The 27,942-nt window shown below is 39.8% G+C and overlaps 1 protein-coding gene across 1 annotated transcript; it reads right to left on the bottom strand.

The window, feature by feature from the left end:
- Positions 1 to 8: 8 nt before the first annotated feature.
- Positions 9 to 27,844, bottom strand: capn1 (calpain 1). The gene is made up of 22 exons (XM_051428619.1): positions 27,684 to 27,844; positions 23,638 to 24,370; positions 20,437 to 20,506; positions 18,098 to 18,216; positions 11,652 to 11,785; positions 10,654 to 10,822; positions 8,891 to 8,974; positions 7,795 to 7,880; positions 6,896 to 6,970; positions 6,215 to 6,375; positions 5,464 to 5,624; positions 4,856 to 4,867; positions 4,468 to 4,679; positions 4,198 to 4,237; positions 4,030 to 4,095; positions 3,878 to 3,935; positions 3,700 to 3,764; positions 3,172 to 3,240; positions 2,862 to 2,940; positions 2,597 to 2,713; positions 2,317 to 2,375; positions 9 to 2,105 (listed from the first exon to the last, which is right to left on the bottom strand). The coding sequence occupies exons 2-22, from the start codon at positions 23,890 to 23,892 to the stop codon at positions 2,079 to 2,081; spliced, it is 2,118 nt and encodes a 705-aa protein (XP_051284579.1). The 5' UTR covers positions 23,893 to 24,370; positions 27,684 to 27,844; the 3' UTR covers positions 9 to 2,078.
- Between the last annotated feature and the right edge of the window lie 98 nt (positions 27,845 to 27,942).

Here is a 27,942-nt window from a genome sequence, read left to right as displayed (position 1 = left end):
TCAGAGAATCATGAAAACACCCCCATGTTTATTTTCAAAGTGTGTATGGAAGTTTTACAGAGACGCCACAAAGTAAACCACTGTACTGCATGATGAATGGGTCCAAAGAGACTCAGAATGTTACTTGTGTAAACATTAAGTAATGTTATATAAGCATTACGCGCAAAAACTGAAGACAAGAATGCTGGCATTGTTGGAGTATCATATAAATTTATGGGCTTGGCAGTTGCTTTTTGATGAATTGTTTCAAATTAAATTCTTCCATTTACAAAAAGACAAAAAAAATTGGTAGAAGAAACATTTTGGGTATTTAAAACACTTGAATTGTAGATACTCCATACTTAAAAGGCTTTCAAGTCTTTTCTCTTTTTTTCCAAAAGTGACATTATTTTGGAATACTCTTCAAATGAAATACTTGCTCCCCAGAAACAGACAATATATCACATTTCACACTACATGCATACAACATATTCACACATCTTGCATAATAGTTGACCTTCACCTTAACATACTGACGTGTTCTTGTTCTCTTTAAAAGGCAAGATTAAACAAGGCTGACAAATCCCTCATGACATCCAGTTCCGACATTTATATAAAAGTATTTTTTCATATGTTCCATGCATAATGATAAGCAGGTACGTCTTAAAGCTAAACAGGATTAGTTTAGGGAAATATAACTCAACACATTCTACATGAAACAGCACACTGCTGTCTCTGCACTGCAGGGCCCAGTGAAGCTTCATGAGTGGACCCTTGTTGCTTGGCACAAGATGTAAACGGAAAGTGCCAGGCCGGCAGCGTTCCTACAAAGGCTGAGTAGAGATACACATTACGCACATTCAGCACATATGAATGTAGTAAAGAGTAGAAGCTAAAGAACAAGCTGGCACACTCAACAGCTCTCCACATTGACCACATCTGGCACTGAGACTGTGATAACTGACAGAAGGCTCAACTTGAAACATTTTTTTCTTAAAATATGCTCTTTGAGGAGTGTTTTGCAGATTGTCAGGCTGTCCTCAAGTACAGTAACTCTTTGTAAAATAGACACAGATTGTATTTCCCCACATCAATTCAATTTAATCAAAAATCTGTCCAAAAGTATTATTTCCCCTTGGCAGACGAATGTAGTCATGCAGACTCATCCCTTACAGTATAGTGCTTATCTACATTTTACCATAAAGAGTAATCATCGATAGCCAGTTCCTAATATAAAACACCCTTAAAAAGTAAACCACTGATTGACTTGAAATATCTTACTTAACCACCCTAAAAGGGGCAAATCCTTGGTTCTGCATAGATTTAATAGAGCAAAACTAATCATACTGGTTGAGTTACAATGCCACAGTGTCCATGTTGGACAGCAAAAACAAATATTTGAAATGCTAGTTAGCTACTTGACAACTTGAGTTACTCCATATTTTTCCTCAATTTCTTTATCAATTGTATCTGTTTTAATGTGTATTAGTAAATTCATCAATGTATTTGACTACTAAATTCATTCATTTATTATCTTATATGTCAGGATTGGTCTTATAAAACGTGGTATCTACAAGCTAGAATCTTGAACATGAACCATGAACGACAGCTAGGCTAAGGAGAACTTAAGGAGGTGAAATATAACCAATGGCTAGATTGCATTTTTTTTCCCCAAACCAAGCAAGCTACATATCATAACAAAAATGTAAGATGTTTTTGGCTCCTGGCACTGAAATTTAACCAATACGTTTATTTTTTGCCCTGAGAATAGCTCTGCCTCAAAAAAATGTTTGCACAGCTATAAAGCGGTCTGCCTTGCTCACAGTCAGTGCTACCACAGAGTTGACAGCCAGGCTGCAATAAGTGAGCATCGTTCTGTTGGCAAAACAGGTGACAAATAAAGGACTGGCACATGTTTTCAATATAGGCACTGTAAAGATGAATTTACAGTCTTTTAGCATCAGCAGGGCCTCAGCAGCGAGCTGCGTGGAGGAGAGGAAGAACCAAAGCAGAAAAAGGCACTTCTAAAAACAACAACAAATTGGGCCTGAAGCTGCAGCAGGATGCAGTGCAACAGTTAAAGAGGACTCCACTCATCTCTAGGCAAACATGGTCAGCGTAATCCACTATAAAACACAAAGAGGATGTGAATTAGGGAATGGTAATCATGACTAAATCACATGTACGTTATGCACAGATATGGTCAGTAAATATCCGACAAAATACAAGGAAAAAAACAGTTTTTTTAGCACAAAAAGATGAAGAAATATTTATGAAAAACAAAGACAGAACAAGGTATATGGTAGCACTTCTGTTTATGTAAATGTTTGGCCATACCTGAAAGAAGTTGAGGGATATGACTTTGTCCTTATCTGTGTCCATGGTCTGAAAGGTTTCTGCAGAGACAGAAACAAAGGGAATCACTTATTTTAGTGTAAGTTCTATTCTGGTCTAATATGCTATATGTTTTTGTGATAAAGTCAGGTGAAAGCGAGTTTCACATTGGCCTTTTTGTCTTTTATTTTAACAAAACATTTTGATTGGACAAACAAATTGGATGATAGGTGGGCAAAGTCTTCCTTCAAAGACACTGAAGGTGTGCAGTAATGGGACTTACTGTACATGGTCTCCAGTCTGACCAGACAGGTAACAAAGTTGTCAAAGTCGACAGTCATGTCTGCCTCTGTGTAGCGCAGGATGATCAGCTGGAACAGGTGGTTGGTCAGCTTGAAACCTGAAGGAGAGCAGACAGGAAAATCAGATCACAGGAGGAACAAAAAGTCTTACGAAACAGTAATCAACAGTGTCAGAACAACCTTTTAACCAGTAACCCAGCAGGGTACACTCTCTTCCTTTTGTGTTGAAATAAAAAGGAATAGTACCTGCAGAATCCAGGGCCATCCTCATCTCGTAGGAGCTCATGGTGCCCGATTTGTCCAAGTCGAACTCCCTGAATATAGTCTGGCATGGTGACACAAAGAGATGGAGGAAGAAGGAAATAACAGACAGAAATAAGAGAGACAGAAAATGAAGAATTGAAAGAAACAGGTATTTAAACAGCAAACACGAAAATGGAAAAAAACAGTCCACTGGCCAGATGTCAAAATACACAACAGGCTGACGCAAGTACCATGAAGCAGAATAAATATTTAGCCACATTTCCCCATCTGACCCTTCAGAGTATTATCTCACCAGGTATCGTTTAATCTTTTCCCAGAGTACATGGAACTCTGTCAGGCCCAGCTTTCCACTGCCGTCCGTCTGAGCCAAGAAGTTAAGGAACAACAGTGACTTTCATCTGGTCGACAATTACGGCAACAAAATAGAAGTAATAATATCACAGCCACCTTTAATGGGGAACCACAGTGATTTTACACATCAAAGTCTGTTGACAGGTGTTGGCAAGTACTGCTGCGTGGGTGAGTCTGATTAAAGTCTGTTAAATCGTAAGGAAAGTGACGCCTCGCTATCCTTGTGTTCATTCTGGCGGCCCCTGTGGACAAAAGTGGTAGTGTTTGTATGGACTGCATTGATTTCAAGGGGAATCTGACCGAATCTGATCTGGTGGCAGGCATTAAGAATAACTACATAGAAATAGCCAACCTTTGTCTATTTATATAGGTAATATAGAGGCATCAGTTTTACATTAAGATGTTTAAGAGTATGTTTAAGATAAAAAAAGAAAAGCTGAAATTATATTCAATGCCATTTCAAGGATACGTCCATGAGGTTTATCATACTGCGACAAGCTTCTTTTGTGAAGCCATCTGTCTTCAGGTCTTTATCTGTTGTAAGACAAATAGAAAACATTTTTAAATACTATTTAAATTAATTCCACAATGCCGTAAGCGAAACACAAGCTTGTAATTCAACAGCACAGTTGAGCATGATTACTAACGTTTGCTGATGATCCTGTTCAATATGGTTTGCAGCTCTGCAAGGCTGATCTCCATGTCCTGTAGGCACAAATGGAGAAGGTCAAATCATTTAACTATGACTGTGTTTACAATGAAACATTTCTCTACTCCACTTCCTGCCAAGTGTGCTCACCGGCCCTGCCAGCTGCCTGAAGAGACTCTTGAAGCCTGCGTCGATCTGGCTCTCATCCAGCCGAGTCTGAAACACAAAGAGTAATGTTTTCAGTACGTGTTTGGTTTCTTTCTACGTATCATTAGTAGTCAGGTGTTGCAGTTCAGCTGCTGTGTTTCATCCTCTCACCTCTGCTGGAAGATCTGCTATAACGTCATCATCAAGCTCCCTGACATGGATAGAAGAAAGACTTAACTTAGACTAAACTTAAAAAGTTACTTAATTGCTTATTCTAAACTTGAACAAAATACCAAGATTTTTTTTCAGGAGACAGAATACATGAAAAAAATCTTGTAGATGTAAAGAATATACAGAAAAGAGCAAAAATTGCACATTGTCAGTCATTTTTGCCCTCAAACTTCATATAATTCCTAAAGTTAAAGTAGTAAAGCCACTCACTCAGACTCAGCGGGCTTCTCAGAGAAAACCCTGAGGACAAAGTCGGCCTCTTTGTGCGGCTCGAAGGTGGAGGGGACGATGATGTATTCTCCCGCTGGTAGCTGCAACCGCGAGCTGACCTCCCTCAGGTTTATGAAGAGCTCTGAGCGAGCGCTGGAGGCGTGGGTGAGGAAAAATTCTTTCTTCAGGTGGACCCCTGTCCTGCCCTTGAACTGAAAGTGGAGACTGTTATTTCTGATCTTTTCGAAACTCTTAAACCTCTAACTTTAATGTTTTAATCAGGTTAAAGCGCATTATGTTTGCATTCCACAATGTCTGGAGAGCATTTGACAGCTATTAGGTTTTTTAAGTCACAAGGGAGAGAAGGGGAAAGAAGTAATATGCATACCTCTTGTGGAACCTGTAAAGGACAGAGAGAGTGAGAGATGAGATTATTACTATGATGGGTGTGATCAGGAACACAGAAAGACAGGAAGTAAGAAATAAAGAAGAATCTGTGAATCTTGAAACATCACATTATAAAATATAATAAACAGTCACTCGGACTGTTTTTTACTACTGGAATCTAACTAAACATAATGTAACTGGTGCTTTTTTTGTTTCCTTATTTCTGCTAATTTAGTTCCCCATGTCTGGCCGACATGGGTATTACAACACACAACCGAACAGTGCTGACAAAAAATTTAAAAGAGGGGTGTAATGCACCGACCATGAACCACAACATGCCCCCAGCATTCTGGTTCCCATCCTCTCCCTGCATTTACTGTAACCTCTCTACTTTCAAAATTACTTTTTAGACTATAGAAAAATAACGGATGAAAACGCGTGCTGAAAAAAATCATTTGACATGGTAGATTCAGCCTAGTTAATGGTATATACAGTACTGGAAATGCTAGTAAAAAACATCTTAAAGGTTATGAGAACCCACAGGTTACAGGGTATTAAGTCCTTGCAGTGGAAAAGGCTCTCAGCAGCGTTTTCTGGACTGCAGCTAACCTCATAGAGGGCGAATCCAATGGTCTCCATGTCTTTGCCCTCCCGCCGTTTCTTCCTGCGGTCTTTCTGCATGAGCCCGACCAGGAAACTGCAATCTGGTTGGCCAGGAGTGTCCGGGTGCTGCAGCACAAGCTTGAACTGAGGGTTGAGCCAAAAAGTTGCTGGGAAGAAGAGTTGGAAAGGTCAGATAGTTCCTCTTTGTTTTTTATCAATTAGCAGTAATCAGGCTCATAAAGACTTTATAGATAGGCAACTGTATCTTACTAATAAAAACTGAAAGTTGCCAATTGAAATCAATTTTTAAATTTAGTGTCAGTAGTATAGAAAATAAATAACACAATTTGTCTTGGTCATAGTAGATCGAGAAAACAGACTTCCATGCATGTCCTCAGTCATGATGGGGCATTTCCAAAATTCATTTTAAAACAGGCCATTGTTTTGCTACTTATTGTTTAAATGGGAGTCACTGGTTCACATTCCTTTATCAAATTCACCCAAATCCTCCCTGCTTCCATGTTTTTTAACGTGTTTTATTCCTAAACAATGTCCAAAAGTAAAAGGGTCTTATTCAGCGTCTCTGCAACAGAATTTAACACCAGCACGGAATCCTAAAACTAGTTTGGTCAGTGCATGGTGAGAGAAACTCTGGAATGCATTAGACATTTTAAAGAAAAATAAATAATTCATACCTCCATCCATTCATCATCTACCTTCCAGTTTCCCCTCTTTCCTCCCTTTCAACACTTTATACCTGGGAAGTTCCTGCAGCCTCCAGCAGTGCTGCCTCTCCTCCACTCTCCCTGATAGAGCGAGGAGCTCCATTTCTTCATCTGGGTGTTCTGCAGGGCGTCAGCCGTCAGGTTGCAAAGCTCCAGACGGCTGAACTCACGCAAGAAGTCACTGAACGACATCCTGTGAGACAGAAATAGATACACTGTTGGGACAATGCAGAGACACAATGGTTCTAAGTTATTTTTCCATCACCAAGTCCAAGAGTTGAACCTTGTCTCTGTACAGATGACAAAGTGCACTGACATTTCAAACATATACTGTTTGCTGCTGAGAACATCAATATGTCAAACAGACGTTACAAAGGGATAAAGAGGTAAAAGAGCACAGAGTCTAACATGTCCTGGTGTTAGTAGAGTGTGGTCTTTGAGGTATCCAATCATATCATATACAGTAAAGTTATAATTTTGTTTGATAATGTGTCTTTGGCATCTGAAATAATACACATTTATTCCCATAATGGGTTAAACACTCATCAACGAAAGTACATTGAAATCACTGGGGCAGAAAGGTCTTTGGGGGTTTAACCGCATTTCTGGCCATACTCTAACCAGCAATGTCACATCAGGGGATTTTCTATCAGCCACTTACTTTGTTCTCACACAAGTAAGTGATGTGAGTCCACATGCACAAGAACACTCACCAGAATTCACCGTCCTCGCTGCGGTTTTGTAGCCGACTTCTGATGGAGCGATCCACATTGTCCCATTCTCTGGAGCTGAGGAGAAAAGATACAAAAATTAAAACAAAAGAGTTAACTACTGGACCCGAGGAAAGTCCAAATGTCATAAGTCATTGTCATTAGTTTTGCAGGTACTGTAGTGTAAATTACAACCCTCATATCTGTACTGGGTAAATGACTTTTTCTAATTGAAACTTTAGAAAAATCTGCAGTTAAAGTTAGACACAGAGACCATTTGTAGACATTAAAGCCACATACTAGAGAAGTGGGCAGAGACAGTAACTTTGGTACCCATTTTTCTCCTTTGTACAGTAAATTCTATAAAATTACTTAACATGGATTTACAGACACCTACAGAATAATTCAGGTTATGGTTTTGTATCTTTAAATCAGATAGAAAAGACTTTCAACAGGGAAGGTTTCATCCCCATTTGAATGTGTGAAGTGTTGAAAATGCTCATTTGGACTGTGACATAATGTTAGCAGTGGGGAAAAATGTCTGGTATTTTCACTTCCATACCATACTGTGATATTATATAATGTAATCCCGCCCATTCCTCCCCTCTGTCTTGACTCTTCTGCATAACTCAGAGGGCAAAAAACATTGGGGAGCCAATTTCACAGGGAATAAATACTAATGTAAAAACTGTCAACCTGTGGATAAGACTCAGCATAAAGATATGAGGTGGAAATTATCATTTTGATATCAAAAAAATGCATTTAACTCTTAATCTGGGTGAAAAACTCCTGAAACAACATTTGAATCACTGCAAGCAACTGGGAAATATGTGTTTTTTCCTGTTATGGTTTGCGATTTAACACCACGACTGTAACGTAATGAGTGTAAAGTAAAATCTTACTTGTCGCTCCAGGCTCCGGTCCATTCCACTTCCCCCCAGGGGTTCCTGACGCGAACCAGCTTAGTCGGATTTCCTCTGTAGACAACCTAACAAGAAACATCAATTGAAATTCACGCTTTGTCACTGCTTAACTGGTTTCAGTTGCGTGGTGTTAGTGGATTTCTTAAACGCCCTGCACACCAGTCATGTGTAACTACTGTAAGTTAGTGTGAAATTAATTATTAGAGTAACATAGAAGCATTATAAAAGGATGATGTCAGTCCTACCAGTTGAAATTAGGATTTGTTATAAGACGTTAAAGATACAGATTATAACAATGTTCTGAACTCAGCTGGTCTTTATTAATCATGTGACGATAAAATTAGGGATGCACTGTTAGAGAATATGTTGCAGAAAATCGATCTCTGGTACTCAACATGTACAGAATGATTCATTTAAGGTTTCAATCTATAATTTATTACAGTAAAAATGAAATTTTTTTACTGGAGTTTGGACCCAACTGCTACTAAAAGTTAACTAAACTGAAAAAAGTGAAATTTTACACTGTACCGCTGAGGCTACTCATTGCCACATGTTAACATCCAAATCATGTGGTTATTTACAAGCTAACAGCAGGTTACAACACTATCCACTATGGTGTGTTATAGTCCTGATTACAGCTACATCTAAGTCACTAAAATACAATTTTATTATTATTTTCAGTGTTGTTGAAGCAGCTAATTAATGTTAAGACCTAAACACATGACCTAAATTACAGAAACTGTAACTTATATAACATGTGACATAAGTCAACTCCAAGTCGTGGATATTTTAAAGACCCAAATGAGAAAATGGAATTGTTTTTATGAATGGCTTTATTTTACAGCTCTCTCGGCCTATATTTCCCACAAGGGATTCTGGTAGTTTCCTTTCAGTATGTTAACATGTCTTTGAAGGGTGAAAGATAAAGCTAAGGAATCATTTCATTTCAAGTAAATATATGAATAGGCATGACTTGATTTTATGTTTTGTTCCTTTTCACACACTTCATATATATGAAATTGCTGGATTTGTTTTGTCCATCGCAAACAAACTGATATGCTCCATTACCGCTCACCTCGTCCACAGCGGTCACAGAGTACGCGTGTCCCTTCACCAGCTTCTTAAACGTGACAGCCTCACTGTCTGCGGAGCTGGTGATCTGAGGATGAGAGAATGGACAAACAGAGAGGTCACTGACGTCTACAACACATTTTTACAAAGTCGGGATGACTGCGACACATGTGGGGAAAAGTATCTGCATGCTGTAGCTTCACATGTGACAGGATTAGGGACATCTACTGGCGGTCGTCACAGTCACTGACATAACGCGGCTCATTCATTAACATCAGCAAACTTTGCAGAGTGAGAAATCCATTATTGAGATGACTCTGACTGGTTGTTTCAACTAAATCAAGCAGCAGTCACACCACAAAGTGTATGTTTTTAACCCATGCTGCATACGTAATGTTATAAAGACTGCTGGGAGATCAACAGTGCTCTAAATCACTATCATCAGACTGGATTCCCCTTTTTTTTATTAGTAGGGGAGAGTGGGGTAAGATCATATTTAGGATCACTACATCAAGGCAATCATAGTTTTGTCGCTAACCAATATATCTGCATATATTTCAGGATGTTGTGCATCCCTTCAAACAAACAGAATGAGTGTAAACATAACTATTGTGATAATATAGAATGTCCAAATAAATGGTCTCGAGGCTCAACTTACCCCATAGGAGCGGGGTAAGTTGAGCCGTATCCCTAAAATGGTGCACTTTTATGCTAGATTTATGACCTCATGTTGTAGCTCATAGATACCACAATTGATGTATAAAACAAATTTAAAATTATCTATTTTGGTCTAAACACAATTCTCATGAAACTTATGATAGACTAAATTGACTTTCAAGAGTGAAAAATGATTACTTGGAAATAAATATCTAACCACTTTACCCATGTGGTTCTTACATTCACAGACTCCATGAAATGATGCCTTCCTCCTAAATATTTGGTCACATGATCAATGTTTTTTACCATTTCCTAGCAACAAGGGGTGGCTCAACTTACCCTTTGGCTCAACTTACCCCACTCTCCCCTATACTAAAATGGGAAATATGACTTACTTGCATACCATCATTCTTCTTTAATTTCTACAATGTTAAAACTGTAACACAACTGTGAACTCGCAAAAACTGCAAACTGTGAACACAGTTTTATTAAATTAAACCTTCTTGCAAGAAAAATTAACTAAAATCCATTTGTTTGTTGCTGTAAACCTCAATAATTTACTATTTCATCATCTCTGGTGCACAAATCTCTCAACCAGATGAGTTGAGATGAGAGTGGCAGTTCTTCCCACCCAAACTGAGCAGCACAGGGACACACAGTGATTACAGACAGACAGCGTTCAATCCCCTCTGTCTGCAAACATCCGCTTCACTGAAAGGTCCTTGAGAGTTAGCTGTACACCTAAGCTCATAATATATATATATATATATATATATATATATATATATATATATATATATATATATATAATCGTGACATTATCCGGGAGACATATTTCGTGCTTCTGTGTTAAGCAACACTGATGATATTGCTGAAAGAAAACATTTAAATGGGTATACAGAATGGACTCAGTGATGTCTCTATGAGTTATAAATCACCATAAAGCCGACGGGAGCTACACATTCTGGTGATAATTCTCTGTTGTCACTACATTGTGCTTTTTACGCATTGTTATTATAAAAACATTGATTATAGTCATGTTGTGTGATAAATCTTTGTTAATTTCCCATTTGCTTGGGTCAAAGGATGCATGAATGTTGTAGTACTGACGTCTATGGAGCAGCCCAGCAGTGATCCTCTCTCTATGGCTCTGCTGATGATGTTGTAGAGGTCAGAGGGGGCTTTCTTCAGATCGTACATTTCCGTCACGCCGCCTGTAAAGTCCTCAAAGCCCTCTGACGTGCTGCCTCCTGACAGAGCCTCATAACAGCCGTTCAACCTGGGAACAAGAGAAATAACGAGGATTTAAAATCATTCATTCAGTGCATAGAGAATGATTAGGTATACGAGCAGTACAGTATACTAACACAGAATCAATGACAAATATACAGCATAGGTTGATATTAATGGCAATGTTTATATGTAAACTATGCTGTCAAAAGACCTGATGTAGTTAGGGAGAAAAGTTCAGAGTAAGGGTACGGCATGTTCTCTGTCCACTGAACACTCACTGCTCTGTTCCTCATTACCATATATGAATACGTAACTACTGGCACGTAGAGAAAGAAATCTCACTTTTACATCACACTCTTCCTGTTTCCTCTCCAACTGGACAGCCCACTTAACTTGGCACTCACAAACAACGCTGTACTTTCAGTTTTAAGCGAATTTACAACTGGGACCACAGCTGTCGACTGGAGCAGCTGGAGTCTGAAGTTGCTCAATAGCTCCCGAAACTCTCTGGTCAGAGGTGTCTTTGTACAAAAATTCTCCCACAGGCTACAGTCTGCAAAAAGCAAAGCCTGTGATCATATGACCGAGATTTGGGACTGGGACTGGAACTTGAGTAGACCAATTTTTATGTCATGTTTATATAATGGTAGATTTGCCATATATATGCTGATAAATGTTATAAAAAAGAAAGCATGTCCACTTTAGCAGGCCGCAAACACAGCAAGAATGTTTGGATATTATCACTTTAAGGCACAAAAATAAAGCTAAATGTCCCAATATGGAAATTATCAAAAGTATATAACATATATATCATTTGACTTCTTCATTTTATAATGTAACATTAATACATCATTAGCCTTATCTGTCAGTCTCACTTAGCATAGGCCTTCTCCAGCAGGGCGCTCCAGAACTCAGTCCCCTCTGCAGAGTGGACAAACAGCAGCTTCCCATCCTTCACTGGCAGCCGGTCATCGATCACCACCTCCACCCACTCACCGAACTGCCAGAACTAAAAGACAGACAGAGGGAAATATCCATATTACACCTAACACTAACAAATTATTAACACACACAGACACAAATAAGATATATATGCAGAAGGTTAAAGGTTACAATTGGAAAATAGGGTAAATTAGCATATGTTAGAGAAAAAAATCTGATGGAGGGAGAAGTTTTCAGATCCTTAACTTAAGTTAAAGCACCAATACAACAACGTAAAAATACATGAAAAAGTCTTGCCTTTAAAATCCTTCTTTAGTAAAAGTATGAAGTACTTGAGTATCAAAAGCAAAATAACTGGTTCTACAGAAAATAGGCCCTTGACTGCTAAATTATTATATATTACATCATAGATTAAGTGCTATTTTATTGTTGAAGTGGAGACTTAATGGGTAACATTAAACTCTAGTCTCTCTCCAGCATCCTCACCGATAATTTAAACCTCAAAACCAGTCCTGCAAGCAAATCATTGTTTTACAAGGCAAATTAGCCGTGATAGGTCCCACCATTGTTTACCTGCTCAATACTCAACATCAGAGAACTTTCTAAGAACTCATATCCAGTAAATCCAGTCATGTTGCATAAAAGAACCTAAGGCAAGTTGTCTGAAATCTTAATTTCGGGGAACTCCTTAGAATATCTTTTACATCTCTGGCAAGATGATGAATCAGGAGGCAAAACAAGGCTTTGTAATTCAGCAGGTAAACTGAGGTAAATTAGGGCAGGATAAGTTTCTCTGAAATGTTTTCCTACATTAGACCTTCACACGTGGCTGTGTGCCTGTTGGCCAGCAGGGAGCAGAAGAGACCAACATATGAAAAGATGTCAGAGCCCCTTTACAGGCAGCACTGGTTCAAAAAGGGTAAAACCAGGCTGATGTCAAAGTGTCAGGAGTTTCTGTTGTTGTTCCCCAGCAACACAACCGAAAATCGTGCGTGAAATGTGGAAAACCTTATGGGTTACTTCCCACTACAGCTTTACTTGAGTCTTACTTTTGATGACTCAGAGTTTTTTTGGGGGGCATTTTATAATGAACATACTGTAAAAACATAAAATAACCAGCATTTACAGGAATAATAAAGCAATAAATCTGTTGCTACTTTTTACTAAGTTACCGCATTGGAAAAAAGCACCAAAGAAATGTTTCTCTCTATTCTCTGTTTTTCAGTTTGGAGAGGGGAGACAGTTTTAGAGGCAGTTGAAAAAGACACTCAGGCTCATCTTCCACTGTGCCTGATGTTCTAGTATAAAGGTGTAAATTACACTCTGGAAATGTGACATGGCTTCAAATAGAGGTCTCTTAGACCCAGACTACATCTGAACAGAGGCTGGTACATTTGAAAATTCATCTTTTTCACCCCACTAAGTCATCATTTTTAACCTACTCTAGACAATACCAGGCATAAGTCCTATCTTCCAGCTTTTTATGTAGCTTTTTTTGTTAGCAAGGGAAGCAAACCAAGAAACTGGTTGGACTCACATAGAAACCTTGAGGCTGTAATAAAATAATCCTCATGCAAAAGAAGAGCTCCCAGTGCAGTAATGCAGTGCTGAGATAGACATATTTCTATGTCAAAGCAATTAGATTTGTTGAACAGAGAAAGAAGGGGGGAGCTGAGAGAGGACTAATGTAGCAGGATTGTCATTTGGCAAATAAAAGGTGGAGTTTGGATGGAGTGTGTGCGTGCACCTCATGTTAGTATGTGTGCTCAGTGCAATGTGTGTACAGCAGGAAGATAGATGGATGGCTGGTTTGATGGATGAATTCTTCATGCCCTGCAGAGCTGAGTCCACCTCTGGGAGGAGCTGTGTCACAACATGGCTGAGTGAAGCCAACACAAAGTGCACACACACACACACACACACACACACACACAAATAGAAACACAGGCTTGCCCCCGGCACACACAATTTCTTCATTTTACTCTTTCACACTGACACTGCCGAGTGTTTATTTCACAGCGATGTGGGAGCAACAGCCGGTCTCACTGAGCGAAATGAACTCTTAACCACATCCTTGTCATGACTTGCAGTTACCCCGCCTTAAAGCTTGAGAAATCCTCCATACAGCTCAACAAACTGTTCAGAATTTCTGTGTGAAACATGCACTATAATAAGAATATAATAAAGCATTCTGCCCCAGTTAACGGTTTCATTTGTTTTCCGACTGAGATGGCTGAGATTGCCTATTTTATAATTTATTCTTTCTCCTTCTTTTTGCCTGCCTCGCTCGTTCGCACAGATTCCCTCCCTTTTGTTTCCTGCATCTTAAACAAATTAGGATTCCCACTGCTCATAATTACATTTTTGGGATGACTCATCCAGGTCTGCCTAACTTATTCCAGGGCTTAAAGGATCCGAACCGATACAAAGGGGAATCCTTGCAGGACTCAACAACGCACAAAGGAGATTGGAAACATGCTCAGACAGAAAAGAAAGAAAATGAGAAACTGCAAGTAATGGAAACACACAAGCATTTACTGGCTGCGATACAAACATCATGACAAGAGGCTTAAAACAAAAACTCATGCAGACATAAAAGAAAAAGATGAAACTAGGGCAACTCTTGGTTGGGAAGCAGCCATGTGTGTTTTCATGCATATACAATCAACACACGCATGCATTTACACGCCTTTAGAGCAAATGGAAGTATTATTTCCACTCATTCTAGCACAGAGAGCAAATGTGTGTGTGCGTGTGTGTGTGTGTGTGTGTGTGTGTGTGTGTGCATCTACTGAATGGAGAATGACTATATTTGACAATGTAAAAATTGTCTCTGTCCAGTGTCTCTGAAAATAATCAGTGAAAAACAGGCCAGATATGCTGCTTTCCCTTGGCTGCCTTCTCTGTAATTAAGTCACCAGGCCCAGCAGACATGTGTAAATGGGACCTCTGTGTGTCGGGTGGTATTTATTGATCTTTCGATATGAGATGAGTCAGCGCAGCCGCCCCAGAGCTGGTCTTTTTCAAGGTCGCTTCAGAAAAATGGACAACTACCAACAAAGGAACTGAAATCTTTGTCTGCAGGGTTTGACAGAAGGATTTCCCTGCTATGCTATTAGCCTAGCCTTGTGTGTGTGTGTGTGTGTGTGTGTGCGTGTGCGTACAGCTGACAGCAGCCAGTCTGAGCATTCAGTCTTTGTGTGCATGTGTGTGTTCTACATTAGAGAGAGACAGTTCCCTATGCATGTAATACGTGTCTTTGATATGCAAGAGCTTCCCCTCTGCTCCCTGTTTAGCTTCCTCTTTCTCTCTCCCTCGTCCTTCTAATGTCTCTCACTCTCGCTCTCTCTCTCTCTCTGTCTCTCTCTCTCACTCTCTCTCCCATGTCAACACTTGGCGGGCTGACAGTCTGGTTGGCACAGTTCTCACTGCATCAAAGAGGGCAGTCGACTCAGCTCGAAGCGCCCTGTGACAAAGCAGGTTAAGATGTTGAAGAATGATTAATTCCTGTGTTTGCTTCTTCCTTAAAAAGGTCACACAGAAAGAATAAAATGTCAATCTCCAGCTGTTTTGGGCATATTCCGAGGGTTTGAGAACATGAGAGGAATGTGAGTGGCTGCATAGTAAGACATTTTGGGGGCTCACAGTTGCTCCTGCCATGCAGACAAGCTGAGGGAGGCTCTGGAGACATGCTGGCGTGAGATCAGAGGAGTACTCACACTGGAGCACAGATGATGAGGCATGTGAGATCACAGGAGAGACACACTCCTCCACAGCCCTTCCTGACATCATTAAAGAATACTGAAACACGACAGAATAAAAATAATATCTAATATGCTAATCTAATGTGCTGTTTTCTGAAGCTTAAATAGTTGTAGGTTTCCTTGCTGTGTGTTTTGGTTGGGTTTTCTCGCTCTCCACACCAAACACAGCTTGTTGTTCATATGGTTTGTGATTCATAAAGTTACTGAGGTTGGTTATCAACTGGTTGAACATGAGCCACTTTCTGACTGAGGACAATGGTGTGAAAAACTTTAGGCTACAGTTTCTTTCCCACATTATAAGAACATTATTCCTGAGCAAAATTTATTCCCATTGAGAATGGATGAAAATTGCAATTTTGGTTGTAAAATATACTACAAACAATATATACTACATTCAAATTAAACTTATCTGTATAAACGACTGCTACAAGACTCTGCTACAATGCTATCTCATTTTGGACTGAATGCATGTGTTGTTCACCTGCTCACAGACCTGTGTCATTGTCGTTGTGTGCAGCTACTGTGAGGTCTCAAATTTGCCTGGGATTTTGTGTGTGTAATGCGGTGTGAGTTCAAGTGCACGTGTGGAATATTTGGTTTTGTATATAAAGCAAAGTTCAGTTGATAAGGCCGGCTAGTCTGCCAGACGCTCGCACCATAGAGATGAATAGAATGCATATTTTGTATTTAAATTACAAAGCAGCAGGACTGGTCTTCATGCATGGAAAGTGATACTGAACTATAGTTAGAAACCTCAGATGACGACTCAGGGTTTGATTGTCAACCGTGGTTTTGTCTTGATAGATACGACAGATCATATCTTCTCTTGGCTTTAAAAACTCTGTGTCCGATAAAGAAATGGGCGTTGGTCACTTTGGAGAGTGTAGTTAAGTTTGATGGTGACTCAAATGCTCCCAGGTAAAGTTTATTGATGGGCTGAGTGGGTGTGGATAGGAGAGTTCAGTTATCTTGGATGACTCAGTGGGGTTTGACAAATGAAAAGAGCCAGATATGAGAGGAAAATTACTGTTTTAAATCCTCGGTCTTGCTGGGAAATTCTAGGGAAAGAAAGAATGACTTACTCTGAATAACTAACAAAGATAGGGGCCTTTTGCAGAGCAGTTTTTTGTGAGTGTCACGGCCACCGTTGTTTCTCCTACACACTTAATAAATAAATAATATATTTATAAATAAAATAAATAATTGCAATCTACAACTTCAATGCTAGATATGCCACAAAATCCTACACACTGGTCCTTTAAAATGACAGTCAATTGATAACTGATAGCATGAATGTATTCAAATAAATCGGTAAGCTGCTCCGTGTTTTAAATGAAGGTATGAAATATGGGGAAAGAATATACATTTCTGAACCGATTGTGACTCAGTTTCACAACAAAAATGTCATCAAGCGTCTGACCACAGATCAACAAAATCTTTCAAAGTAGCTCCAACTCTATATTTATTTTGGCAGCTGAACATGATACTGGTTTGCTTGCGATGGGTGAATACAAAAAGTTAAATACCGCTACTACACAAAAATGCAACAAAATAAACTTTTCCACCTTGGTTTGAACCAAAGAAAACTAACTTTGATTTTAGTCAACAGTTGCACAACTGATGGTGCACCTAGCAGGAAATTACACAACAGGAAGCCGTGGGGCAGAAAAACAAATTAAAGAAGTGAGCAGGCACAGAACTGCTGGCTCACATTCATTTTCTATGGCTGAATCCAAATTACAGGCAGATGTTGCTTTTCATCCACTAACAATGTAAAAACTCCTCAGTTAAGGTTTTAATAAGAATAGAGTATCAGCAGTGTTGAGTACTAATATGCATGACTATTTCTGCTATATTATAAGCAGCAGACTCATAAATTGCCATTTGAGATTATCAGGAATTTAAATGAATATCCATAGAAACGACTTAGGTCTGAAGTCCTATCCCAGGTGACCCAGTATGCTTGCAGAAATAATGGTGGTACATATGACAGAAGTCTACAAGGGTTCAGCCTGCAAGTCTTAAGTCTCTCTATTATTGTAGTATTATTAAGTATTATATGTATGGACATAAACGACAGTAACATAAACAGATGTGGCTCCTACATTGGTACAGTACTGTGAAACTTAACAGAAACAACAGTGGAAGTCGCAGTAATTTAAATTTTGATAACCAGATAAAACTATTGAGCTGCCCATTAAGGTTGTCACGATAATAATACACATTAATAATACACATATGATAATATTGTGTAAATAATCCAGCACCCGGTAAATCATTAACATATCTTTTCATTCCCACTTTGTGGTTCACAATCAACATAGTAGGCAGCGGTAAAGCACCTTAATACTGGTTGCCAGTGTTACAGTTGAGTGTAATTCATTTGATAAGTGACTTATCTAACCGACAAGATAACTCTGACTTTTTCTAATCTTCTATTGATATTGCAATAATATCATTATGGTGAATTCTTTTTCCCACGATAATTGTGTAGTGCTATCATGACAGCCCTAACCAGGTGGCTGTTGGAGTGTGGGAGGTGTCAGTTGTGTTTGTTGAGTTTCTATCCGTTAGACTGATATAAATGTAAATGCAGGAAGTGGAGCTGTTGTCACCTGGAAGTGAAAGATGCCGGCATATCCCTGTCCAAAGCTCTGTCCATGAGGAACCACTCTGTGGAGGAGATTGTTGTTTAAGGTCAGGGAGGCAATGGCTGCCAGCAGCCAGCAGTCCCCTGTGAACACACACACACACACACACACACACACACACACACAGTTTTATTTCCCCTGGTCAGACCTGAATGCTAAAAAATCAGTCCTACCATGATGCATTTAAATTGTGTGTTAACCAGAATGACAGCAGGTTGTTGGATTTTAAATAATCCTCATTTGTCCACTCTCCATTCCCATATTGGCAGAGAGCCTCTCCTTCATCTCCACAGAAGTCAAGCACTTATTTTCCATAAAGGTCAAATTCTTAGAGTGAACCCACTCAGTGGGAAGTCACTAAAACTAGAATTTGCCTATTAACAGCTCAGTAAAGACAAGAGTGGGGAACCATGTTTGAACAAGCTTTTCCTTCTGAGAAATGGGAGAGGAACTTGTTCCACTGGACGGGAGACGGGCTGAAACCACCACAGCTCCACAATAAGTCACTTGTATTAGTAGGAATCACACTATGGGTTTGAGCCACAATAGCTGTTGCTGTTACGATAAATAGTACTGAAAAAGTTAGAGGAGAGGATCACCCTCACTGCCATACTGTTGTATGTCATCTAGATAATCTCATCAAAGACAAAAACAGTGGTCTTTGTTGTGTTATCTGACTTGCTGAGGCTCAGTTCAATAGTGTATAAAGCTACTCTTTTAGTGAGTAGTTTAACATTTTGATTGGTTCATTCTCATGTCTGAATATCATTACTTTTTGAATGTTAATGCATACTAAGTTTAGCGAATGCATCTATTAATGCTGGTTAATGACACACAGAGCACCTGCACTTCTATACCGAAAGCACAGGCTGCTTTGCTTTTATGTTAACATATTTATATTCTTATCTGTCATATAATCTATAAACAGTCCCTGATAGCAGCCGGGGGGTTGTCTAACAGATAACCCTGTGTGACTGATAAAGACTACTCAGTCATGGCGCATTTTGGCTGTAAAACAAATTACGTCTTCTGGCTCAACATTATTGGGGTTATTGTTTTGCAATTCAGCTGCTCCTCTGGGAGTGAGGGGAGGTGGGTAATGTATTTTTTTTTTCCATTTTGAGATAGGGGAAGTCACTTCCCACACTGACAGAGCTACTGAAACAGAGGGGGGGTGGCGTTGTTTACAGATGTCAGGCAGAGAAACAAAGCAAACAAATGAATTATTAATGGAGCTCTGCGTCGATGAGGAAACATCTCAGGCAATAAACTGTAACTGGTCCTGCTGAAGTGACTACTGACTGTCTTCCGTTTCTCTTCTCCTTTAGGCTGTCTATCTCCATCTGTCCTGATTCACTTTGCCCTGTTGATTTCGATCACTCGTTTTTTAATCCTTACTGTAGGTAACCTGGCATGTTGACTATAGAGCTCAGTTTATTTACATATGCAACGGGAGCTGGTTAACTTAAGGATAATCTTTTATAAAAAAAAATTCTAAACTCTTGGTTAAAATTATTTATATTATATTCAAAGGGGAATTTCACAAATTTTGCACATTAAGGTCAGTTAAAGGGCACTGCTCAGTCTGTATAATAACTAATTAATATTAATTTATTCTGTGGCTCTGGAGAAGCTTTCCTAAATCTGAGAAAATATTATTAATTGCAATCTACTACAATCTACTCACAATTCCCCCAAAACTTTATGTAAATTGATGGCTCTGGCGGACATTGCCAGGCTAGTTGTTCCCTCTTTGTTCAAGACCGTATGCTAAGCTAAGCTATCCGTCTCTTGGTTTCTTGACATGAAAATGTGACTTATTATAGCAGCAAAAGCACAGCATAAAAACATCAACAACGGCTAAGTTCTAATCAAGTGTCCGCAGTACCAGGACCCTGAAAATGAAGCAGCTAAAAGGAATTCAGCCGTCATTAATGTCGTTAGTTACACCAGAGCTTTTTCTTCTCTGAAAAGGGTCTATTATTAAATTGGCCTTAGTAAAGGCTCAGTGTATTACTCAAGGGCCTGTTGTTCTGAAGGGAGAGGGAAGCTTCACATATTTATGTCCTACATCTCCCAGTTAGACTTGCAACCTGGCAAACCTCCAGTCAATCACCTGTCTGTCCTGGCTTCTGCTGACATTCCTCACTTTGACTTTCTACCAGATTAAACCTGAGCTATTTCTCTCCTCTCCTCTCCTCTCCTCTCCTCTCCTCTCCTCTCCTCCCCTGTCCTCCCCTCTAATATCTGAATCATGCTGTAATAACAGTGAAACAGTTGGGCACTCTCCCAGTTGGACTCACCCAGAGCTCCTTGGCAGATGTCTGTGCGAGTAGCTCCATCCACAATGAACTCGGGGCGTTTGCAGAACTCCTGTCCAACGCGCGCACACACACACACACACACACACAAAGAAAACCAATTAGTACTATTCTTGCTTTTGGATACCCATTTTACAAACATGTTACATTTGCTGTCTTTTTCATGTTGACTGTGTTGATTAGTGTCAAAGCGTAGCCCAGGGATCAGCAACCTTTACTTACAAAGAAGCCATTTTTGGCCAGAAAAACAAAAACACAATCTGCCTGGAGTCGCGAAACATATTTGAGCCTGATAATGCAAATTGATTTCTCACCACATATCATGCATAACCATGAGCCAAATTTCATAGATAGTCCAGCTAGGCAGACTCAAGACTGATAGCCACCCTTATTGAGGTTTGCCAAAATATAGAGGAAGGGTGAGGCGCCAGATCAGGACATAACGCATGAACCAATGACGTAGGCTAAGCCGCATGTGGCTCTGGTGGTTGACCCCTGATCTAGTCCAAAATAGGTTTCAACAAGTCAAAATAGTTTTGAAAACCTCCACATCACCAGTTAGAGTATCCTTTGAAATGAGGCTCAAATAAATGTCTATAGGATGCTCACTAGTCTGTTATTTTTAGCCAGACATTTAGATAAAATCTACATCATCATCATAACATTAGTTTTATTTCTGGGCGTCCAGGTCAGTGATTGGTCAGACACATCATGGTGTTTCGTGTGAAGACTTGACAAAGCAAAGCAGCTAGACAAGCAAAGGCTTCTCATTTAGATTCTATTTAAAATGTGTAATCAAAAACGTACATACAACACATTTTGGTTTAGAAGCAGTCACCAAAGTTGTACCTATAGTACATCCCGTCAAGCAAGCATGCTATTTATTTCCCCAAAAAGCTAGTCACATTGGTTTTGCTTCTGCTTGACGCTCAGGCTGATGCTAAAGCTGTCAGTCAAGAAATAGCCCTTAAAAACACAATATCAGATTTTCAGATTTGGTGCTTGAGTAACACAAGATAAAACACAAACAGTGCTGTATACATATAAGACTGTTCAAGATTTGAAGTTGTTAAAAGGTGTATTTTTTTTTACTTATATTACCTAATAAAGTTGAAATGCCAATTTCCAAAAAAATACTTTTTATTCTGTAATAGCAACTTGAATATCAAATTTCCTATATGTGAAGCTGCTCCTTTGAAAATGCACGGCTAAAATTAACACCAGACTATTTGAGGACTTCTAGAGATCACATAATAAACATTTCAGGAGAACAATGTCGCATTCTAGTGTTTCTTGTTCACGTCTTGTTTCCCAGTATCGCCCTGCTTCATGTACCATCTTCTACACAGCATGTTGAGCCTGAGAAACCCCACGCTACAAAGCTATAAAAAGAAGTATTCCATTTATCCTCGTGCCCCGCAAGCGCACGCACAAGTACACACGAACCATCAAGCACATGGGGGAATTCACACAAACACACGAACACCGGCTGAAATGCTCTTTTTCAGGCTCACACAGGGCACAGATTTGGGGGGCAATGTGAACACCATGAACCCTCTTATTAAATATAGATCCTGTGGTGCAGGAAAGAGAGCATGCATTATGAAACATCAGACCTTTTGGAGAGAAACGACCCTTGGAAGCATTAGAGCCAAAAGACACACATAGGGCATACACATGTTCAAAACCCATGCGTCTACACACTCAAATGGAAGCTGCGAGAGGAGCCAAAAGCTGCAGTCACGCTGACGATCACAACCCAGAGAGCTTTTAAGATCACGACTTGTCTTGCTTGCTCTTACCATTGCTGACAACAGTGACTTGTCACGGTATGTGCAAATCGAACAGTACTGAGAGCACGCTGTCAGCAAGGTTCGCGTGATAACGCCTAATGAAGACGGTACCAATTCATTCTCTGGTGTCATATTCGGCTACAGGGAGCACCTGGGAGTATTTATAATGTATTGAGCAGTGATGAGAGAGAACACTGAGACAAACAAGCAGGAAAGGTCTGGACGTTTGGGGAGACACGTGGAAAGGATGAAAACCAGGAAGAGAGTGATGATACACGCAAACAGGACTCCTGAGTGCTGTTGTTGGAACATTACAATGATATCTACCAATCACTCCTGAGTCCTGACCCATAGTCCCTGAAAGTTTAGTTGCCAAGCAACAGATGAAATTCAAGTCTGTGAGTAAAGGTTGCTTGGGGATAATAAAAAAGCTTAAAGGAACAAAGAATGGATATTCATTCGGTTATCTCACTCCTGAAGTCATCAGTCAGTGTCTGATTGATTTCATCAGATCATCAAACAAGTAGAAAGTTAGTGTTCATACTTCCTTTGCAGCTTTCTCTCAAACTCTTGAAGTAAGTATATGTTTTCCAAGTGCTGGGTTCAAGTGCTGGTTGGATGCTGACATACAAGCTAGATTGTTGGAAAATCAGACCAGGAAGTAAAAACAAAAAGAAAACGGAGACATTGTGAAATAAATCACACACATTTCTTAGCTTCTTGCATTAAAAGGGTTGCAGTTTCATAAGATGTTGGAGCTTTTTTCTAACTGCACTTGAACACACCAACTTACACTGTCTAATGAACCAGCTGTAACTTTGACAGATATCTGACACGACCTACTGATGATGCTGCCTAGAAAATGTGTTTACATATAGCGAAGTACACATATATGATATATATTTGTAATATACTGGCTAAAAATATACAAAATTGAGAGAATAATTTTGGTTCCAAATTTGAGTGTTTTGTATCCAAACAAATAAAAATTTGATCTAAAATTCCAACATTTACAGGAATAGCTCCAACATTGTCCTAAGAATGGTCTGCTCATTAATGCTCTGACAGACTCTACTAGCTGCTGTAGAATTTATTTCGCTTTTTTTTTTAGGTTTAGAACGTTGCCTTAAAATTATATTAATAGTTCGGGAAAGTCTACAATTAAACCACAGAACCCCACTTGTGGTGGTACTACCAAGCTCAGTGAAGATTTTGCTGATACGAGGAAGAGCAATTCATCACTTTATAATGAACTGTCCAACCAACCTGATTGTTTTATTGCTTCCTCTGTGCAACTCTCAAAAGTCAGAACTAATAATAATAATAATACCACATCTCCGTTCAAATTACCCAGTCGTCTCAGAGCTCTACCCCACCCTCCCTTTCTCACCGTGGGTCTCATCCAGCGGGTTCCTAGGGTCTTGGAGGATCTCGGGCCGAGCTCATTGAATCCCAGAGATGACGCAGCACAAGGGAACAAATGATCCTCAAACAGTTTCCCACTCTGCAGGCACTGGGCTCTTAGACTCTCATAGTCCTGACCCAGTAACTTCACGGCGTTGTGGTTCTGTCCCAGACCATCATTGCGATCCCACTGGCTCCTCAGCTTGGCGGCCATGCCTGTAGCATAAATGTGCTCCTCCATTCTGAGCTTGTGGGGTAAACAGTGTAGGGTCAACTGCTACTCTGTGTTGGATGTTTGTATGTGTGGAACTACAATATGATGTAAAGATGTGTTAATAATTAATGAAGCAAATGTTATCTATTGTACACTGCGGCAGTTCTGATTTGAATCTGATAAAAGGTGGTAATGGATTCAAGGCTCAATCAATCAGAATGAAACATCAGTAGCCATTAAGAAGCTATTAAATATTGATGAGAACAGGCCGCCGCTTGGTTGCGGTACTTGTGGTTCTGCTGTAGATGGATACTTCCGATCCAATAACAATCACAAGTGTAGGGGGCTCGAAATGCGTAAGCTCCACAGGCTCTGGTCCTCACGGTGAAGGCGAATCTTATCCCAAAGATATACCAATCACAGTTTGTGGCTTTCTTTTTAAAATCCAGATGTCAACAGGAGTGCAGGGTTTCAGTCCTTCCGTGTCCCACCAGCAGCTTAAATCCTAAAAGAAAGAAGTTGCAGTGAAAATGAGATACTGAACAGTAAAAGTAGAGAAAGTATGCAGAGATGCACGTTCATACACAGCTCTGTACTGTGTGCAGCACAAAGGCAGAAGCTGTATACACCCTCTATACATGCATTAAGGGTTTAAAAGTCGAATGAGCCCTACCTGTTTCTTTTCAGTCAACTATATACACACATGCTCGCCACGCATAGCAAAGGGATTAGTCACAATAGGCACACCAGTGCTACTTTTACTGCGTGGTGCTGAATGTGCACAGAATGTCAGAAACGCATTAAAGTCAATGTTTAATCACACAGTTTACAAACCGTTGGACGGTAGCTCTGTGTGTGTGTGTGTGTGTGTGTGTGTGTGTGTGTGTGTGTGTGTGTGTGCGTGCAGTGTTTATCGTGCGCAGGGGGATGACAGAGGGTGTGGTTTTTCTGTGAATCTTGATGCACAATGAAGGCAACACGCGGCCCACAACAAGCAAAAGCTCTTTCCCACTCTTTAATTAAGCAGAGCCAGGGAGGAGGAAGTGTAAACTGTCATTAGTGCCACCGAAGCTCTTGGCAGAACTGGAGCTTCGTGAACAGTTCATCTCAGTTCGTCTGACTTTGTAGTCCTTTGCTTTGCTCCTTCCTGTCTGTCAATTTAATGTATTCAAACAGACGTACACGAAAGGCAGGTTTATTTTTAACAACGCGTCTCTTTTTTTCTTTTACTACTCCACTATCCAAACTAAATACTCTTCCTGTTTCAAGACTCGGCTGTCAGTCACAAGAGCAGCTGAAAAGAGTTTGGCTCTCATTGGCTCAAAGAATGCAGCCCCCGTTTCCCCCTGCTTGCATTGAACCACACCCATCAAAAATGTCCCAGCTCACTGAGTGAAAAAAGTTCCTGCTCACAGAGCCAGAGAACAGAGCGTGTAGCAGCTACGACAACAGGTTTCCAAGTCTGCTGCAGAGTTTGACAGACTTGTTTTATATGAGAACTTGTGTAAAATCCAGCTTTTACTACAATTTCCACAACTACTACCACTAGAAAGAGTACTACAATTATTAGTACTGCTGCTGGGCTACTACAGCTACAGTGTTACTAGAACCACTACTGCAGACACTTCTGCTACCGCCAATGATAGCACTACTTTATGACGCTTACTGACCAAAATACGTTATAGCATCGTGTGTCAAAAGCTAACATTGAATGTCTGGCCAGATTTGAACTCTTCATTACTTATTGTTTGGTCAGACAGTATTTAAATAATTTATTTAGATTATATTTAGGTAATGTTTAAATAAAAGTAAAACATTGCAAAAACTTTAAAAAACTGACTTTGTATAGTCTATTAAAATTTGCCACAAAAACATTTATAATTTTACAACCAGAGGGTATCAGTGTAAGTCAATGACATTTTTTAAAAAGTAGACCCTAAACCAACATTTAGTAATAATGGACTTTGCATGAAACAAAGCCTTAAACTTACCTGTTTATAAAATGTTACACCATGTCTCTTTATACGAAAGGAACACTTTGTAAAAAATATGTCAAATATGTCGATACATTGTTACACTATATTACTGTTACTGCAGCTATTTCTGCAAATCCAATACTTACAGTAACACACATATCATTTCATTTTTATGTTTTAATTTTTTTGGGCTACTTTAATAACAGTTATTAAAGAAAATCAGTGACCAACGTATATGTGCTGGCATTACTGTTCCACTAACTTCCCAACCATTCAGTGGTGTGTGTCTCTGCTGTGTCTTATCGGGGCACAATCTTCCCCACATGAGTTCAATCTGGCTATAATGAATATTTCATTTCCACTCACATGTGAAACACACTCATACACACGCTCACAGATATCCTCCACCTCAGTGCAGGTAGTGACATTTATGAGGAATGACAACCAGTGGACTGCACGTCCAGACACATACGGGAAAGCTTTGAGGCTCTTTCACCATCAGATGCATTCTTAACAACAGGAAGCCGAATCACAATAATAGACAAATATTAAAGACTCTGCCGGAGCTAAAGTTAGAGAATGAAAGAACTCTATGGAAACAGATGCATGCACCAGATCATATGTGTACTCCAAATGCATCAGCGTGATATTTCCTCCATTACTAAGTAATGAATGCCAACCATGTGCAATTAACCCTTTCTAAAGGGGGAATTAGATAACATACATATTATGTTATTATCAGCTGTTATTATGCAACTTGAGAAAAAATATGGGTCAAAAGTATACAGTAAAGACATATGAGGGGGGGTCATATGAGTTTAACCACAGTCACACAAGGATTTTTTAAACCAACACAAACGTCAGTACAGCGTCTGCCACTGCTGCTTTTCTGCTGATGGGTGTCTGCACAGTGGTTTTACTCTCACGACACAGTGAGGGGCACAGACAGCGTAAATACACTCTGATTGTAACTATCATGCCTGTGGGTGTTTGAGGTCCAGTGTTTGTGCTGCGAGTAAGCATTATGGTAGCCTCTTGGTGTATTTCTGCATGCAGGGTTCATATTCCAAACACTGTTGAAATGAAATATCCAAAGTGTTTTGTGCCTTTAAAGCCATGGAGAAAATAGACCTGCAGAGAAACTAGACACCCACAGTGTCCAATGGGGAAAGTAAATGCTGACTTTATGAGTGATTTTTATCAAAAGGAGGAGGGGGGTGAAGACAAACACAAGCTGTGCATGTAACACTTATTCTACTTGAGTGGTTTAATTAAAGTGAAAATCAGGTCACTTGTACGTGTACTTTAAAAGCATATCCTGGTGGTGCATATTCAGTTTATATGGACACATGGCTCACACAGATAAACATGTAGTCCTGATGGTAGGTGTGGTCCCTGAGAGAGGAGAGATACAATGTCCAGCTGTCAATACTGCAACTTTTCTCGAGTTGAACCACACGAACAGCTGGGCGACCCCATTTCCTCTCACCTCACTCTCAACAAACATAGTATCCGTACCACAGTAAGCAGGAAGAAATGCAACCATAACATGAGATTTGCGCACAAACGACGGCGTAACGTTGGCAGATTTCATGGTTTCAAGGTGTCCTGGAAGTTTTAAGAGGCTGGTACTATTGTGCGAGGAGTTTGGTTTACATGGTTGATTACATTAGTGTTCGCAATGCAAAGGCTCACAAACTCATGTTAAAAATAAATAAATAAATAAATAAATAAAAAAAGTTCAGGCTAGGATGTCAGAAGCATTTAAAGATATATATCTTCCTGCAGCGAGACACAAACTGTAAAGTAAAACCAGTGTTGATGAAGGAATCTTATATTTACCTTGCCGGGTGTTTCCTTTAAAATGCAGTTACTTAGACATTCAATGTGCTACTTGAGTTTCTCTTTTCTCTTCCATGTTTTAGTGTGGGTTCGTCCCCTCCCCTGCTCTTTACCAGTGCTTATTATTAAGTAACGCCCTGCTGCCTCGGCTCTAATCTGTCTGCGCCCCCTTCACAGTGCGCCTGCGCAGTGTCCGCTAGCCATAAATCACACTACACTGAAAGGGAGGGGTTACACGTACCCTGTTCTTCCATGTAGT

This window comes from Dicentrarchus labrax, unplaced genomic scaffold (genome assembly GCF_905237075.1).
Source record: "Dicentrarchus labrax unplaced genomic scaffold, dlabrax2021, whole genome shotgun sequence".
Lineage (NCBI taxonomy): Eukaryota > Metazoa > Chordata > Actinopteri > Moronidae > Dicentrarchus > Dicentrarchus labrax.
The sequence above is the reverse complement of the archived record's forward strand: the minus strand, read 5'-3'. Positions and strand labels throughout refer to the sequence as shown.